General features: G+C 40.2%; 1 protein-coding gene across 3 annotated transcripts in view; it reads left to right on the plus strand.

Moving 5' to 3' along the window:
- The window catches only part of EPB41L4B (erythrocyte membrane protein band 4.1 like 4B), a 169,522-nt gene that overhangs the window by 41,102 nt on the left and 111,029 nt on the right, over positions 1 to 17,391 (plus strand). For all 3 annotated transcript variants that reach the window (XM_056332552.1, XM_056332554.1, XM_056332553.1), the window contains one exon: positions 14,644 to 14,748. In XM_056332552.1, coding sequence (XP_056188527.1) covers positions 14,644 to 14,748 — 105 coding nt within the window. The remainder of the gene's footprint in view (positions 1 to 14,643; positions 14,749 to 17,391) is intronic.

The raw sequence follows: 17,391 nt of genomic DNA on the forward strand, positions 1-17,391 counted from the left end.
CCCACAAGATTTTGCAGCCCCTGGATGTTGTGAAAATGAGGCTGGAAAGCATTTGGTGTTGCTTGCATGTACTTGTGTGCTCCCCACCAACTCTCTGTGGCCCATGCAGTCTTGGCACTTCACTTTGTGTGGAATCTGAGCAGGAAGGAAAGTGCTGTCACATCAGATTCATTTGTATTCTGGTGGGTTGTGTTTGCATCAGTAAATACTATTTTTTAAAAAAGCTGTCTTTTAATTGAATGCCCATAGTTATTGAATAACAGAGTGGAGTCATTTCTTTCTCTGAATGTTGAGGGTGGGGAGGGAGGATGAGAGAGACTGACAAAGGAGCCATCCTGTTTCTCGGGACAGTGAAAGAGTTTTTATCACTCATTGAGGACTTGAGTTCAGTGGTCTGTATTGTTAGTAGAGAGTATTGCCTTTCAGTAACTATGAGTATGGCAGATTTAAGATAACCTTTTCCGGAGCTAGGACAGCAGGAGTGACTGAGGTGACTGCCTGCTCTCCACCCCTCCCCCTGAATATTGGCTATTTTAAATCGCATACTGAAGGCCTAGTACTCTGTACATGATGTATGAGAAGTCAAGACTATGGAGTCTGCGAGGAAGGGTAGGCATTTGTATTGGGTTTACATGGCAAGGATTTGGTAGCAGGTAGGCTGCAGGGATGGCTTCTATGAGAAGCTGCCAGAAGCTGTCCCCGTGTCAGATGGAGCCAGTTCCAGGTGGCTCCAAGATAGAGCTGCCACTGGCTAACGCTGAGCCCATCAGTGGTGTTGGTAACACCTCTGTGATAACATATTTAAGAAGGGGAAAAAAACATTACATAGCAGCTGAGAGAGAGGAGCAAGAAAAATGTGAAGGTAACAGCCCTGCAAACACCAAGGAGGAAAGAGGGGGAGGAGGTGCTGCAGGCACTGGAGCAGAGATTCCCCTAAAGCCTTGGAAGAGGACCGCGGTGAGGCAGGCTGTCCTCCTGCAGCCTGTGGAGGTTAACAGGGAAGCAGATACCCACCTGCAGCCCATTGAGAACCCCACACAGGAGCAGGTAGATGTACCTGGAAGGAGACTGTGACCCTGTGGAAAGCCCATGCTGGATCAGGCTCCTGGAAAGACCTGCGGCCTCTGGGCACCTGAGCTGCAGCAGTCTGTTCCTGAAAGACTGTGCCCTGTGGAAGGATCCCATGCTGGAGCCATTCCTGAAGAGCTGCAAACCATGACAAGGACCCACATCAGAGAAGTCCATGAAGGACCGTATCCCATGGCATGGACCCCATGCTGGAGCCAGGCAACAGCATAAGGAGGAAGGACCAGCAGAGATGAAGTGTTACAGACTGACTGCTGTCCCTGTTCCCCAGTGTCACTCAGCAGGGGACGAGAAGGTAGAGAGTCAGGAGTGAAGTTGAGCCTGGGAAGAAAGGGGGAAGCAGGGAGAGGGACGTGGGTTTATTCCAGTTTTTATTTCTTGCTATCCTACTGTTATTAATTGGCAGTTATCTTCCACAAGTTGAGTCTGTTTTGCCTGTCATGGTAACGATCTTCCAGTACTTGTCTTGACCCAATGGGGCATATGGTTCAGCCTCATAACACCATTGCAACCCTTCCCTGATCCCTAGGTTGTCAGCATCCTTGTGTACTGCCTTCACACAAGTCACCTGCACACCCCAGCTTAGTGTCTTCCAAGAAGTCAGTGAAGATGTGTTCCATCTCTGCCTCCATAGGGTAGATGAAGGTATTAAACAAGATAGGTTCCAGGGTAGATCCCTAAGGAATTCCCCTGGTTCCCACATAGTGTAAAATCCAATAATCACTACCCTGTGAGCCCAGTAATCCAGCCGTCCAGTAATCCACCTATCTAGACTATAATATCCCAGCTTGGATGCAAGGATGTTGTGGGAGACCATGCTGAATACTCAACAGTCAAGATAAACAACTTTTTCTGGTCTTTCATCCAAGATTTAAAAGGAGGCCATAATTTAAGATCTTCAGTGTGCATGACTGGTGAGTGATTGAGCATTCAGTTTATCTCTGTCTTCATCTGAATTACTTGTTTTCCCCCAACATATGGTATTTTCTATACAGTGAGATGAAAAACTGAGTCTCAGATTCTCTGGCTGTATCGTCTTATGTGCTTTGTTGCTCAGCCTGAATAAACTTCATCATATGCTGTCTTTTTCTGAATCGACACAGCTGAACAAGTGAGTTGACACTTGTTCTTCCTGCGTCATTGGTACAATGTTGTATTCAGTTGCAGTTGAAGGCTCTGCTGGCTGCACGTGTATGACTTTGAAGTCAGCTGAGTTGTCAGTGTTATTTAAAAGCGATTAGACAGCAAAATTGTCACTACAGTCAAAGTTTGGCTTGTATAACTTTACTCCAACAGAAGAACTTGAATTTGCTTTTGGCTCTGTTGTCCCAGTCTGCGAGTCTGGAAATGAGAAACGTCGTTTCTATTCATCTTCCCCAGGGAAGTGGTGGATTCCCCAACACTGGATGCTTTTGAGATTCGGCTGGACAGGGCTCTGGGCCATCTTGTCGACAGTGTCTTTGCCAAGAAAGGTTGGACCATATGATCCTTGAGGTCCCTTCCAACCTCTTATCCTATGATTCTATGATTAGTGATAGAACAAGGAATTAGGACAGTAAAACCTGATCCTTTAGTGACTTCATCACTTTTCAGACAGTCAGAGCACTTGATGTTAATTGTGGTTTCAATTTAATTGAATATTGAATATTTAATTGAAGTATTGTGAGTTTGTGGGAATTCTCTGATCCAGTGCTCACTTCCATTGTGAAACAGAATTATTCTGAGACAAAGAGCCGCTTAGGGATTTTGTTTGTCTGCTTTAAAAACAAAAGTTTTTGTTAGTATCTGCTTGGAGGCTCTCTTGCAACTGCAAGAACTGGTGGTACAGCCTTTGTTGGGGCTGCCACAGAGTGATTTCATTTTTAACTAGTTCTTCCCTTCAGCTAAAAGCTGTGCTGTGGTGTGGCTTCATGTTACAGTGGCTTTTTGGTACAGACTTGACCATGCTAGCATGATCTGATATTCTGTGAGTAAGGAATTCTTGCCATTTGTTACCCTGAATTTAAGGAGGGGGAAAAAAAGGTTTGACTGGAAGACCAGGTTATGAATTTAAACAACTGAGATGGTAGCAGCTGAACCATGTGTGACTGGCCAATTTGGTGTGTTTGATATGATCTGTCTTGAGGTCTAGACACTGGGAAAAAGATTTTTGCAGAAGTTGTCAAGCATAGAAAAACTTACGTTGAGGTAAAATGCCCAGGTGGAAAGAGCCAGCCACAAGGAATGCCCCATTAACCTGTAAACTGGGAGTGTTGCCAGCTTAATGAGTTCTACTAAATCTCTGCAATCACTGTGGCAATAGCAAAGTTTTCTTGTTTGTGTGGTGCTCTGAATCAAGAATATAAACTCCTGCTGAGGTGGTGTTAATACACAGGTAAAATAAGCAAGCTGAAAAGCTGATACTTTATTTTTTTACTCCTTTATGGTGCTTGGGTTTAATTTCCACTGTAGTCTTTTGGATTCTGTTTTGTTTCCCTTGACATGTAAATAGCTGACATCCATTAACGGCATGGAGACAGGGCAGCCAAACCTCAAAGTGAAAGACAAAACTCAAACCTTCCTGAAATTACTAAAACCTGCATTGTTCATCAAATGGACTTTCGAATCAAACCATATGCAGGGTAGCCTTCTAACTATAGGTAATCTATCTTTACTCTGGAATGTATGTACGTGTATCATGTACCTTTGATCATGTATTTTCCTTTTCATCTGTATTTTTGCCTAAAAAGGTCTGAAGAACAATCTTTCAAATTACATCCAAAGGAAGTGCTTGCATATGGTAATTCCCTCTAAGCAGGCAGCAAAAAGTTGTAGCTTGCAGGGAACCTGCCAGGAGAAGTCTGACACTTGCTCAGATTTGTGGTTCTTTCTCCTGCCTTTTTTGAAAAAGCCACTTTTTCCAGGTTCTGATCACTACTGTACTTTTCTGCATACTAACTGTGGGGTTAGAGGTTTTGTTAATAATCACTGCTTTTGTCTTCGTGGCCTCTGGCTTGATTAGTTGATCTGTTGGTTGACATGAAATACAAGAAATCAATTTTAGCTATAACCCAATCTTTCTGATCCTCATGTTGATACTCAGAACTTCTAACAGAAATGTGTTTTTTCCTTAATTAAAAAAAAAAAGCACATCAGTTCTTGCTCATTTGTCAAAATAAAGATAAACAGAACATTGTGCTGCCATGCCTACTATTTCAGTGCTGTGAGGTATTCATTTCTCCTTCAGAACTGAATATTTATAAAAAGCAAGATGTTAAATTCATAGTGAAAATTTCTTGTGTCTCATACAATTCCTTTGAAGCAGTGAGAAGATTAGAGTGCTGGACTTCTTTTCAAGATAATAAACCTTGGTCTGGCTAGGTTTTTTTTCCCCTGAGTGGTGGCATCATTTGAAAGGTGACTTCTATAAGTTTGAACTATTGTTTACTCTGAATTTTTAGTTATACCAGTGAGGGTTTTTTTGTAATATATAAAAAACACATGACTGTTCCTATTGCATCTTCTGCCTTTCTAGAAGAAAGGTAATTTGTAGCAATCTTCCTTAATTGCATATACTTGGCTAATTATATTTGTGTTTAGAAAGAATCACGACTTCCTGGCTGTCCACTAAGTAGAATACTTTTAGTGGCAAACTTCCCTGGTGTTCCTCTGGTTTTTAAACTGCTGATTATAAACCTGCAGTTTGAGAGGTACTACTGACTTTTCTGAATCTCTGGGTTTATGGTTCTCATCAGAGAGAAGGAAATAATTGGAGTTGATTCTTTGGAGAGGTGTTGTGACTTAATGTATGAAAGTACAGAGTGAAGAGTGCTGAAGTCTGTTGGCTGTCTGAATAAATAGGTAACTTCTAAAAGAGTTTGTCTTTGCAGTTTAAATCCATAGAGCTTCTGAGGAAGGACCACCTTCTTTGTCCTCAAGTTCTAAACTCCTGTTGAGGTTACTGCTTCTGTTTTACATCTTTGAACTTCATTTACCAGCTGTATCTGTCAGGGTGATCAATAATTAATATGATTTATATGGAAGATTTAACATTTTGTAAGACTTTGTGCCAGATGAGGGAATAGGTAATTAATGCTAATGTTGGCATGCATGTGGAACTAAATTTCTGCTATGAAAAGTGCCACAAATAGAATGTATTATTTAAATAAAAAAACCAACAAACCAACCAACCAAACAAAAAAACCCAAAAAACACCCCCAAAAAACAAAACCAGACATAGAAAGAATTGAATGTGAATTACGTGAACATAAACAGTATGCAGTATTATGCTGGGGGAGAGGAGTGGTTCTAAGGAAATTTTAGTTTTCTCCAGACATAGATAAAAGTGAATTCCTGGAGCATACACGATGTGATATTCTAAAGGAATCTGTACCTTTTTGTTTTTACGGATCAACAGGTGGTGGTAGTGGGGATCCTGTTCTATACACTCAAAGCGATGATCTGTAAGACATTGTATAAGATACTGGTTCTTAGAGCAGCCCTTCTAGGTTTTTGCCTTCCAGCCACAACACAGCTTTGCGGCCTCCTCCTTTGCCTTGATACCCAGTGCTTGAGAAACAGCTTTTGGCATGCCAGGCCCCATGCCAGGCTGTACAGTGTGGCCCCTAAGTGAATGTTTGTGTGGGGAGGGGGTTTGAAAGCCTTGTTAGCCTAAATTAGTAACGATGTAACTTCCCCCTGTAGGCAGTTCTTTCCTAGGCTGTACAGCTGCACTGGCAAACCTCTTGGGTGAGAGTCAGAAACAGAACCTGTGATTTGGCTGCCTGGGACAGCAGGGACCCTGCGCGCTTCCTTTGTGTAAAGTACTCTGGCTTATATTGCATGTATGTGTGACTGGGCATTACTAGCTGGTCTTAGAGCTGAGTCTGTGCTAGAGGAAGGTTCCTACTAGAGCCTTATCGGTAAAGTGTTTTATTGTAGACAGTCATAAGCATCCTATTTAAAAACAAGTTAAAAAAATCGGAAAGTGTTGAGTCAGGCACACATAGGTGCAAAATGTATCTGAAAGACGTGTCTCTATGGAGAATTCTGTTTGTACTTTGTATCTATTTAAAGCTGTTTCTACTCATGGAGCATTCAAATGCAGACATACAAAAAAGCAAAGATATCTTTTGAAACTTGGGTACTACCATTAGCATAGGGAAGCAGAGAGTCTTTGCTAAACTCTCCTGGGATTTTCTTTTGGTAGCATTTGCCTCTTTCTCCTTGTATTTTAGGTCAACTTAGCTTATGCCAGTGTTTTCTGTTATTTCTCAAATGCAATTTGAAGTCATTACCTAGAATCTTCTCTAGCTTTCCAGCAATATGGCACCTGTATGCCAGCATGATTTGTGCAGGAGGACAATGGGCAAGTCATGCAAGGGAAGCATAATGTTGTGTGTTATCTGTTTGATAGTATTGTCTCTTAGAGGTGGCTGCCACTTCAGCACCCATGGCTTAGCTTTAACAAGTTCTGCCTCTTCCTCTGGGGATGTAGAACTGTAAATTGTATTTCAGGTGAACTTGTGTAGGTCAAAAAGTCTCAGCATAGGTTTTTGTTCTCTGCATCCTAACTACTTTCTGTTTCCTCAGCTGTGTGCTTGAACCTGAGGGGCATGTAATATTTCAGGCAGGTCAGGAGAGGGAGCTGACAGGCTAGGGGTGAAAAAGAATCTTCTCTCCATACAAATAACTATTTTCATTGTGCCTCTGAGTGTAGAAATATGTTGGAGTAACCTGTCTGTATCTGAAATAACAGTAGTCTAGACCCACTTCTAGAACATAAGGATAAAAATAAGGGTTCTTTTACTGCATTGTTCTGTGGCTGATCATAGTTTTTATCCATTGCTTGAGGATTCAGTTTAGAAGTGTTGACAGTGCTTTTGTCATGGAAGAGGTCTGTGTTGCCAGTAGTACATGTAAGTGATAAGGACAGTAAACAGAAACTCTAACCTTCATCTGAGTCCAATAAAATAAAAATGTCAGTGCTGATATTGATGTTGCCAATAGTATTTGCACTTACAGGACATCCATCTGCTTGCCCTCTGTTGGCTTTTGGAGAGATTGAAAGCTCTTCAAAGACAGCATGCCCTTGAGATGACTGCTGACATGATCAAAATGGAAAATTGCCCTGCATAAGGGTTTCCCTGCTGTGGTGGGTTAGCCATAGCCAACAGCCAGGCTCCCATCCAGTCCCTCCATGTGCAGGATGGGGGAAGAAAATATAAAGGAAAAACAGAAACAAGAATGGTCATGGGTCAAGATAAAGACAGCTTTTTCCCAGGCTCAAATCTACTCCTTCACTCATGACTTTTGTACCCGCTTCCTTCCCACCACCAGCACCAGCCAGTGGGTCCATCGTGGAGATGCTGGAACCATCTGTAACCAGCCTGGGGCAGCCCCTGAAAAAAACTTAAGCAAGTGGTGAAATTCTTCCTTCCACATGCTGTAGGTCTTGAGACGTGATAGTTTCATGCTCTTTTTTTCACCAACAAAATGGACTTCTGAGGTTCTAGGTATGCTACTACAATTAGTTTTTGAAGGGCTGTACTATAAAACTTGGTTAGTGAAAGTACATACATTGAAAACAACTGTGCAAAACCAACTTTCAAAAAAAGTTAGCATTGTGCAGATCATTTTACACAACTGGTCCACAGGTACTTGCCCGTTCAGAGGCAGGGAAGGAAGTGACTTATAGCAGGGGTGAGTGAACTAGCAAAGGCATCCCTATACTCACTCTTTTTTTCACCTGACTTACTTGAATCTGTATTGTATTTTAAATGTTGCTGTACATACGATATCTTTCCAACCGGTTACTTGGAATTATTTTGGGGTCTTTAGTGGTTGTTGTGCATGTAAGGTAGTTCCTTCTCTGCTATATTTTCCGTGCAAGTTCTACGATGCTGTGCTGCCGTTCCAAACTTTGATTCATCTCAATGAGTTTATACTTTATGAATAATTAAAAATCTTTTCTTCATTTTTATTGCAGAGTTTGAAAATAGCTTATTATTCTTCCCCAACCATAATTATTTGTGGTTTGGACTTCTTGGTTTTATTATTAATTTTGGGGGTTTTATTCAGAAGCGACTGCCCTTACATAGCAGGTAGAAAGCTTAGGATGATGTGAGAGACTTGACCAATGTCGTGCTGGCATGGTTAAAGGTATTGTGATCTGACTAGAAAGCCAGTGCCATTTGGGTTTATGTAGCGCCTTGTGTAGTACATATAAAATACGGTGACCTATTTGTTTGTTCTCTTTTAGACTACTTCTCCATACCGGTTCTATAGTCTTTCAATCCTCAGTCCTTGCTGTCCTGTGAAAAGCAGCAGAGATGCTACTTGTCTTTTGCAGTCATTAATCCTTATTTCCATCTTCTTTAGCAGGGAGTGAACATTGATTCTTCTTGCCAATAACTGGTGGAGAGATGAGAGTTTGAGTGCTGTTGAGAAATGCTGCTGTGCAGCAATAGTGAGCTGTTTACTATAGCCACTGTTTGGGGGTTTATTTATTTTTCTTAATATCTATCTGCAAATTCTCACTGGCATCTTAGTCACAGAAACCCAGCTCACTTCTGCTGTTACGTGCCAATCTGCCTGCAGAGAGAATATATTTAAATAGTAGTGTGCTGCTGCTTTATTTGAGGTTCCCCCTATCCCCTCGACGGGATGTGACTTGTGAGAGTCCTAGTTTTTGAGAGTCCTAGTTTTATCATAGGCTTTGAGAGTAATTTGAAGGAAATGGATTGGTTTGCTGGTTAGAAGGTTTTTTTTGCTTTGGTGCTTTGTCATTTTTTGAGGGGTTCCTTAACTTTGCTTATAAGCTGCTTTTGCTCAGGAAATGGCTATTTTAGTTTGAGGCCTTGACAAAAATGAGTGGGAGCAAAATGTTTGTACTTTCAGAGTCATGACAAGTAAATGCCATTCAGGGGATTTTTTTGTTTTCTGTTGAAGGGCTGTGGTTTTGGTGGTGTATATGCATTTGGAATTTTTTGTTTTGCATTTGTTTGGGTTGTTTGTTTTTTTTTTGCAAGAGTAGGTTAAGGTGATTTTGGCTTTTGTTTTTAGCTAATTTCTCAAAGGGGCTAGAATGAATTTTGTTCTCCTTCCGCTGAAAGTTCACGTGTCATCAGTTGCATTTTCTTCTGGCCACATCCAGGAATGCTTGTTTCTATGGCCTGTGCTACATTCGTAATAAAATTTGCATGCAGTTAGCAGGCTCTGAAGCAGTGCTGCTGTTGTGCCATGACAGGGTGTGAGAGGCTTAATGGTTATTTGCACTGTCATGTTTTCAAGTGAGCTTAAGAGCCAGATCTGAAAACTTGAGTCAGTGGTTGACTGGTAAGAAGATAACCTAACATCTTCATGTAGCTTGAGCAAGTTAGCCACCCTCATGGAAATATAATGTGTTGGGAAATAATTTGCTTTTCTTTTAGTCTTAACATTTAATTTATTGTATGTGGAAAGGAAGTAATATTCGCATAATTTCAAGCACAAAAATGCAACTCTTTCCACATTCTTATGAATCTGTTTGTGAGGTCCCTTGGGAGGAGGGTGGGACAGGCACCAAGGTCATGGCTAGTTTGCAGAGAGCAGCATGCCCTCTGCAGAGTGTTATCTTTGGATGGTGGCATGGAAAATGGAACTTGAAAATATGTTAACCATCTTTGACAATACTACCTATAGCAGCATTGCTGGGATGGATAGCATGGTTTTCAGTGCAGCTTTTGCAAGCCCAGCCATGGCCTCAAATGTGTACTTGGCTGAAGCTGTTAGATTTCACAGCAATTGTGCTATATAACAGGCAGTGCTTTTTACTTAAGAGCTAGCTCTGACATGCTTGCAAGAGTCATGATCCAAAGGATGACTTCACTGTAATCACATACCCTTCCACGACCAAGCTTAGAGGGTGCAGAGGGTGATGTCTGTCCCGCCCTCTTCACAAGGGACCTAATGAACAGATTTATAAGAATATAGAGATAGTTGCATTTCTGTGCTTAAAATTTTGCAAATATGGCTTTGTTACAGTAAAAGTGAATGTGCGTGAGAAACTGAGGGCTTGACTGTCTACAAGAAAAGCAGGTTAAAGGACAGATGATAATGAGCACCAGGAGTCGAGGCTAATTAGAAGCCCAGATGGCTTTATGCATGTTTAGCCTGGAGTATGTCTGAAATGCAGGGAAACAACATTGCCAGTGACTGTGAAAAGGCAAAGCAAATTCTCATTACTAAGCAATATGGCCAGCAGAGACAGCCTTAGTTGTAGGTTTGAAAAATTAGTTAATAGCAGTTCAGGTGTAAGAGGACTGCGCAGAACATTACTGGGCTACCCTGTTCCAGGAAGTGTCAAGGCGAGGAAACGCTGATGCTGTCAAAGCAGAGCAATATCAGGCCTCTGGAACAGAGAATTGGTAGCTAAAAATGATCGTTTACTAACTTACTAGAAGCTAAACCTGGTGTCTGTGACCATGAGATCGTAGCTCAGTCTGCAAAAACATTTTATGTCTTGCAGAATACATAATCCTGTGCTTTCCTTTAGAAAAAGAAACTAAATCTACCCTACCTACTCATTTCTGCTACTCCTCACTATTCAGTTTGGGACACATTACAGTTAATTGGATTTAACTTTTTTTCTTGGCAGTTGTTTATTTTCCTTCTTTTGTTACGATTCTGTCAACTTGCAGGCTATTTCATGTCTTCTGGCCTATTTGACAAGTTGTTTTCCCAAGCACAACTTCAGATTTCTGAAATCTGTTAATTGTTTGTTTGTAATGCTCTAATCTAAGCTCCTTAATATGACTCAGTTTCAAGCACTCCAGTTGGATTCATGTAGCACACTGTGCTGGGATGCTACATACTGTGCATTGTGCTCCAGTTTGGGGAAGGTGTGTACAGAAGCTCTCCAGCTTTGCAGTGTGCTCTGAGAGTGATCGATGGCATTCTTGCACTGTATTTGCACTAAAATGGGACTTTTCTGGCTTGTATGTCCCCTTTTCATGCCCTTTGGCAAAAACCTTTCAAACAACTCTGGAATAGCTAAAATCAACACTGATCAGCCTGTTTAGACAGAGCCAGTTGGTGTAAAATGTCCCTGGCTGATGAATTTGCCTTTTCCTTCGTGTTCACCAAAAGCACGTTAAAATCTCTTGCTTATTCAAATGTCAGGTCTGGAAGAGTCTCTAATTGGAGAAGATAATCTTCATTTTGTCAGGCTTTAGCTGATGAGAATGTCCATAGATTCCCTGAGACTGGAAGCCTTTGGCAGCTAAAAATCTAGCCTATATGAAACATGGGCCATGCAGCTGTCGCTGTGGCTCTACAAGGTGCTTTATACCTATACCGATTTGAGTCCTGCTGTAGGGAGACCCAGCAATAAGTCCTCATATAAGAATTTTCTTTGATGCCATGATTCATGGTCCCAAAGAAAATATGATGACAAACTGCCAGGATACAAAGGGCTGACTGACATAAGAAAAGCTTCCCCCCCACCCGCCCCTTTCTTTCTCTTAGTAGTCCCTCATGATCATGCCATTATCACGGAGCTTCCCAACCTGCAAGTGTAATTCAGTCTTTGTATGTTTCTTCTAGGACAAGGAGGCAAAAAGGAACACAAGGACTACCTCATGCTAGCTCAATTTTACCTTGTGTTGCTGCTGTAGTTTTGTAAGCTGGACGTTTTAAATGCCCCTCCAGTGTTTGGCTGTGAGGTTTCATGGTGCTCACACAAATTCTCTTAGGTTCCAAGGAACACTCCTCCAGATACTGGCAGTGGTTTAATTGTTGCCTTTTTAAAAAAAAAAAAGCAAAGACAAAAAACCCCAACAAACCAACCACAAAACCAAGCAATGTTTTGCAGCTTTCCATATATCAGTTTCCAATTATAGTAACTTTCAGAACAACAAAGTAGTAACTGTATATAATAGTATATGTATATTGTTTGCTGCCATATACTCCCTTTTTTGAGATGTAAGTTATGCAGGTCTTTTACATCTGACAGTTCTGAACCATCTGTCTAGAAATGTAGAACTGTAAAATACTGTTAGTTTCAGGTTGAGGTTTTTTAGATGTATCTTAAAAAAATATGCACAAGTCGAAGGCCTTTAGAGAAAGTGTGATTTGTTGAAGTCCAACTGATTATATCTACTATAAAAATTGCCTTTTATGAAATCAGTTTCATATTCTTTATGTGTTACCAGGTTTTGAAAGAGGAAGCAATTTTTTAGCTTCTGTGTTATCTAGAAGGAGGGGAGGAGGAAAAGACCCTGAAAATACGAAGTTTCTCGTAATACGGATGTTTTCTCCATTAGAGGCAACTTTAATGCATATGTAATTCCTGAGGAGAAACCCTTCTACTTTGCTTATACCAGCCAATTCATTCAATGCACAAGTACCACGTTACCAGTCAGCGGTCTGACTGCCTAGATTGTCAGGCAGTAAAGAAGCAGAGTAAAGGAGAACAGATCACCCTATACTGTTAGCAGAGGAAAGGAGTTAGTCACTTTTATCTCCCCCTTTAGTGTAACACCTCAAGAAATTTTTTTTGTCAGCAATTGGTTGGCTGCAGCAGCTTTCTCATTCAAGTGGTATGAGTTGCCAGGAAGGCTTATTTAGTGACAAATTAAATGTTACAATCTCCTGTAAGCTATGTATTTAAAACTACATTTTATCGTCTGGCTGTGCAGTGGAGAGCTGTTCTCCATGTAACACATACGTTGAACATTAACTACTATTTGGGTACAGAAGGTGGAGTGTGCTCTCTGATTTCTATTGGGTGTGTGGCAGTTGAAGTTAAACATACTGGTAGTCAATGCCATAAAGCAAGCAACCAGGAATAGAATGATCATAGGGCACCAAATCAGTTTTTCCTAGTTCCGTGAATTCCTCATGTCTTGGCATTTCTTTTTTACTGTGTTGGAGGGCTTTCTTCTCCCTCATTTGAGCAGTTTAAATTCTGTTGTACTTTGGTTTGACTTCTGTTAACAAGTGCTGAATTTGCTACATAGGAGAAAATGTTTTGTGTACTTGTTAACAAACTTTCTGTGTAGATGTATAATACTTGCTGTAAACCAGAGATGATGGTTTCTTAGCAATGTACTGCTTTAAGAAGCTGTTGTCTTCTCATATGCCTTCAATTGCACATTGAGCTTTGGTTAAGAATGCCTATTATTCACTCCCTGCCTCCCAAAAATACAAAGTAGTATCTTACGATGACGATGTAATGCTTGTTTTAAGTTTTTGAAGCTTGTTTTAATGGAACTCCTAATGCTGTTCCTGAAATTTGGTAAGATTCGGTGCTTCTGCTTTGTTATTAAAAAAACACAACAACAACAACAACCTTACTACACCCACCCATACCCAACCCTTAAAAAACTCAAGATTTGTTACCTACACCTAAGCTTGCTTGACCCTCTTGGAAAAATAGAGATTAAACTCTTCATCTTGTCTGTTGTGGGGAAAAGACAGATTTTAGATAGCTTTGAATCCTGGACAGGAGTTCTGTATGTTAGGATTAATGCTGTTTTTATGCAGAAGGCCGAACGAAAGGCCTTCTTTCTTCTTTCTTTCTTCCAGTTCTTTTTACAAACTAGACTCTGTAGCGCTCTTTTGGCTGAAATCAGTGAATCTTGCTACATTTTGGGATGCAGTGGGAATGCCTAATATGTTAGAGCTTTAAAAAATAAAAATAATAAAAAAAAAAACCCTCAAAGTTGTATGAGAGGACAACAAGCACAAAAGTGGTTCCAGTTCTGTACTTTCCTGTATAAAGTTGTGCTGGTTTCTAGTGCTTGAAGCTGAAGCACTGGGTATCTAAATTCTTGTTTCAACCTCAGAACAAGTACAGAGGTGAATGCCACCTAGCTTTAAGATCAGTTAACTTTTCTACTATTACCCAAAGCCCATGACTGGGGCTAGTTTTGTTTCCATGCCTATGTGTTTCAGATGGCATGGCAAGTAAATGAGGTTTTTTGGCCTTTTTTGTTTCTCTTTTTAAAGACTAACTGTGATAGGAGTTAGCTACATTACTGAAGGATTCTTATCAAATACCATTAATTTTCCTCGCAGTACTCTTCAAGTTTTCAAGCTGTCCAGAATTTATTTTGCAGCTCAAGTAGTGGTATGGCACTGCATGACTGCAGTCGATACGTGATAACTGTCAGCAGATTTCAGGCAGTGTGTCAAGCGAGGTTTTATGAGAGGATTTGGCTTCCTGGCTTTAAAATGTTTGGTCTGTGACTTAAGACACTTACAGGACACAAGCCGTTCCTTTCTTTCCTCCATTTTGAGTTACAGTGAAATTTGAAAATTTTCTTTGAGAATGAAGTTTGATGCTGTTTGAATAGCTGCAGACAAGAAAAAACATGTCACTGTGTCCTTCTTGAAGAAAATAAAAAGGAAAGTCAATGCAATCCTTTAGAATAAATAGAATTACTATTTAGGTATTATTTTCTATTGTACATATCCTCTCCCCCATTTGAAATTAAAAAGAAACCTACCCAAGCAAACTAATCCACGCCCACCCATTAAACAAACAAACAAACAAAAAAACCCCAAAAGAAACAAACGCTTTCTTTTCTGTTACAGAAAAATGCAAAGGGACAGGAGTTGTTTGACCAGATTGTGTATCATTTGGACCTTGTGGAAACTGATTACTTTGGCCTACAATTCATGGATGCTTCCCAGGTTACAGTAAGTATAACTTCAGTTAATTGTTATGTTTTGCAGTAGTTTGTGTTGCCTGTTATAAATTACTGGTGCAGTTTCAGGGAAAGATGTAGGCATTATGGGACATATGGCTGAAACAACTGATCTGTTTGGTTCTTGCACATATGCCAAATGCTATAAACGAGTCATGTGTTATTTTATACGATATGCACATGAATTGATCACATATAAGTGAAAAAGCAATAATTGTGGGTAAAGAAAAATGTGCTTTATGTTTATTAGGTTCATGGTATTAAAAGTGGGTTAAATCTCTTGCAAGCAAGCATTTCTTCTAATTCCTATCTTTGCTGTTCCATGCACAGATTGTGTTGCTCTGTAGCTTTTTAGTTTCGTTTGCAATAGAGGAAAAAATTCCTTTTCTTCCCCTATCCAATGCCTTCCAGCATCTACAGGTAAAAGAAAATCAAAAGCGGAGGGATTGTATTTACAGATGCAAGTAGACAGATACATTAATAAGATAGGGTTAAAAGACTGCAACCTTGTGGTTAAACCATATTGCTATATACTTAATCTTTTTCTTCGTTCACCTTATGTGCTGAGGTGTTGATATGGCAGCAACCTGGGTTGTGAATAAAGAATATGCAGATTTGGAAAACAAGTGTTTGCTTTTAGGCTGTCTGGTCAGTATGTAAATGTTTTTTCCATAAAGCAACAGAAGACAGATGTATTGTGTGCTATTAAAATAAAATAATGTCAAAATATACCCACAATATTGATACTTTGTCAAATGTGGGTACTAACTTTATCATCTCCGAATTCTCAGCTTTATTCACTAGCAAGCTTGGGTCAATGTCAATAGGTCAGATCAGTGTTTTACCAGCTGCACTATCATCTGTGTTTTACCAATAGCTTCAAACAACAAACACGAAACCTGTCCAGATATTATAACGACTTGATATTGAGAAAGGGAATCTATCCTTTTAAGGAAAACTGGTATAATCTATTTAAACATTGTTCTGATATCCCAGTTAATTTAAGGGTATGTATTTATCACTGGGAACTGATGTTTAAATGAAGTATATCTGTAATGGGTTTGGCGTTTTTAGGAAGTTATGTGTGAGTGTTCCTGATAAAATTTATACTACATACATTGGGTGTCCTCTGATGGACCTGATCATAAAGACACTGCTAATAGGGCAGAGCCTGCTTATAATAAGAAAAACATATTCTATTGTCACTGATTGTCAAATCACCTAATTGGGATCTTGGTAACTAGGAATAGTTACCAATCTGTAATGTTCTGAAAGAAGGGAAGCAGAAGGGGAGGGTGAAACCTCCTTTCCTAGCAAGAAAGAGAAAAGATAGAAGCAGAAGACCTGGCTGAGGAACCAGAAAATGCTCATTTTCTTTCATCTTTGCAAAATGGAAGGGCTCTTTTGAATGTTAAGAAAGATGAAGCAGAGATTTGAGCAAGTATGTTTTCTGTAGATAGCTCTGTCCCTGGAGTTTGGGAAAAAATGTGCCTATATGTGCAAGTATTTTAGCTTTTTGTGCTATTTCTTCCCTCTGTATTAGAGGGGGAAGTAAATCATATCCTTCTAACTGTAGATGTTAAGGGCTATGAATAGACTCTGGGGCGCCTAAAAAAGCCAACCCTGGTTGCAGGCCTTTGGGAGCAGGGTTATGGTTTCCTGGATTATAGAGGAGTGTTGAGGGCAGAGTTCTTCACTTTCACTGGAGTGCCAGGCTGAAAGCTCTCATTCGTTTGTGTTTTCTCTGGGTTTTTTTTTGGTCTGGCTCAAGTTGGGCAGAAAGTAGAGCCTAAGAGAGCTTCAAGGCACAAGTTTATTATCTTCCTCAGCACCCTGTGCAAAAAGGTTCCATGCTTTAACAGCCTTCCTTGGTCTGTTTTGAACTTGTGACCCACTCATTTAATTTGTATAGCAAGTAATGCATAGCCTCCATGTGCTTCTGCTTAGGGCCAGCTCCAGCCACACAGTGGCAATTGCAGGACTGGGAGATTAAAGTTGTGTAAACTCCTTGAGGCTCTAAGCCTTTCTCTTTTTTATGTATTGTTAAGTGCTAAACATCTTTAAGCCACCATTATAAATAAGGAGAGCCTAGAGTAGTCTTTGAATAGTGGAGATGGCTTCTGTGGCTCAAAGGACAGCAGCTTTTGTTTCTTGGCAGTCCTGTAACTTTGCCAAAGTTGGGACAAGCAGTATTGATAGCTGTGGTTTAGGAAGGAAAATCAGAATTACATCTTAAGTGCTTTGAAAGAGAAAAAAACTTTGTGTTTGAACAGCTTATTTTTAATACCCCCCAAACAAATAAATTTTCAGTACAACCAAAAAACAAAGTTATGAAAAGCAAGGTGTCAGCAGTAAGACAGAAAATACTGTAAAGACTATTCAGTGAACATCAGTTTGCATCTTGTGCTCTTTGAAGATACCCGTGAATAGAAGGATGTAGACAATCACCTAGTAGTTTATTCTAAAGCAAACTTTGTGTACTGCTGTATTTTAAGTTATCTGCTATTAACTCCAGAAGTGAAATACTCAGGGGCAGAGGGGTTGTTAAGTGTTGTTAGTGTTTGGAAGAACTTGATCTAGTGGAAAACCTTTTCCTAAGTGAGGTTTAAAAAGCGGCACAGATACATTGCCTGCT

This window comes from Falco biarmicus, chromosome 3 (genome assembly GCF_023638135.1).
Source record: "Falco biarmicus isolate bFalBia1 chromosome 3, bFalBia1.pri, whole genome shotgun sequence".
Classification (NCBI taxonomy): domain Eukaryota; kingdom Metazoa; phylum Chordata; class Aves; order Falconiformes; family Falconidae; genus Falco; species Falco biarmicus.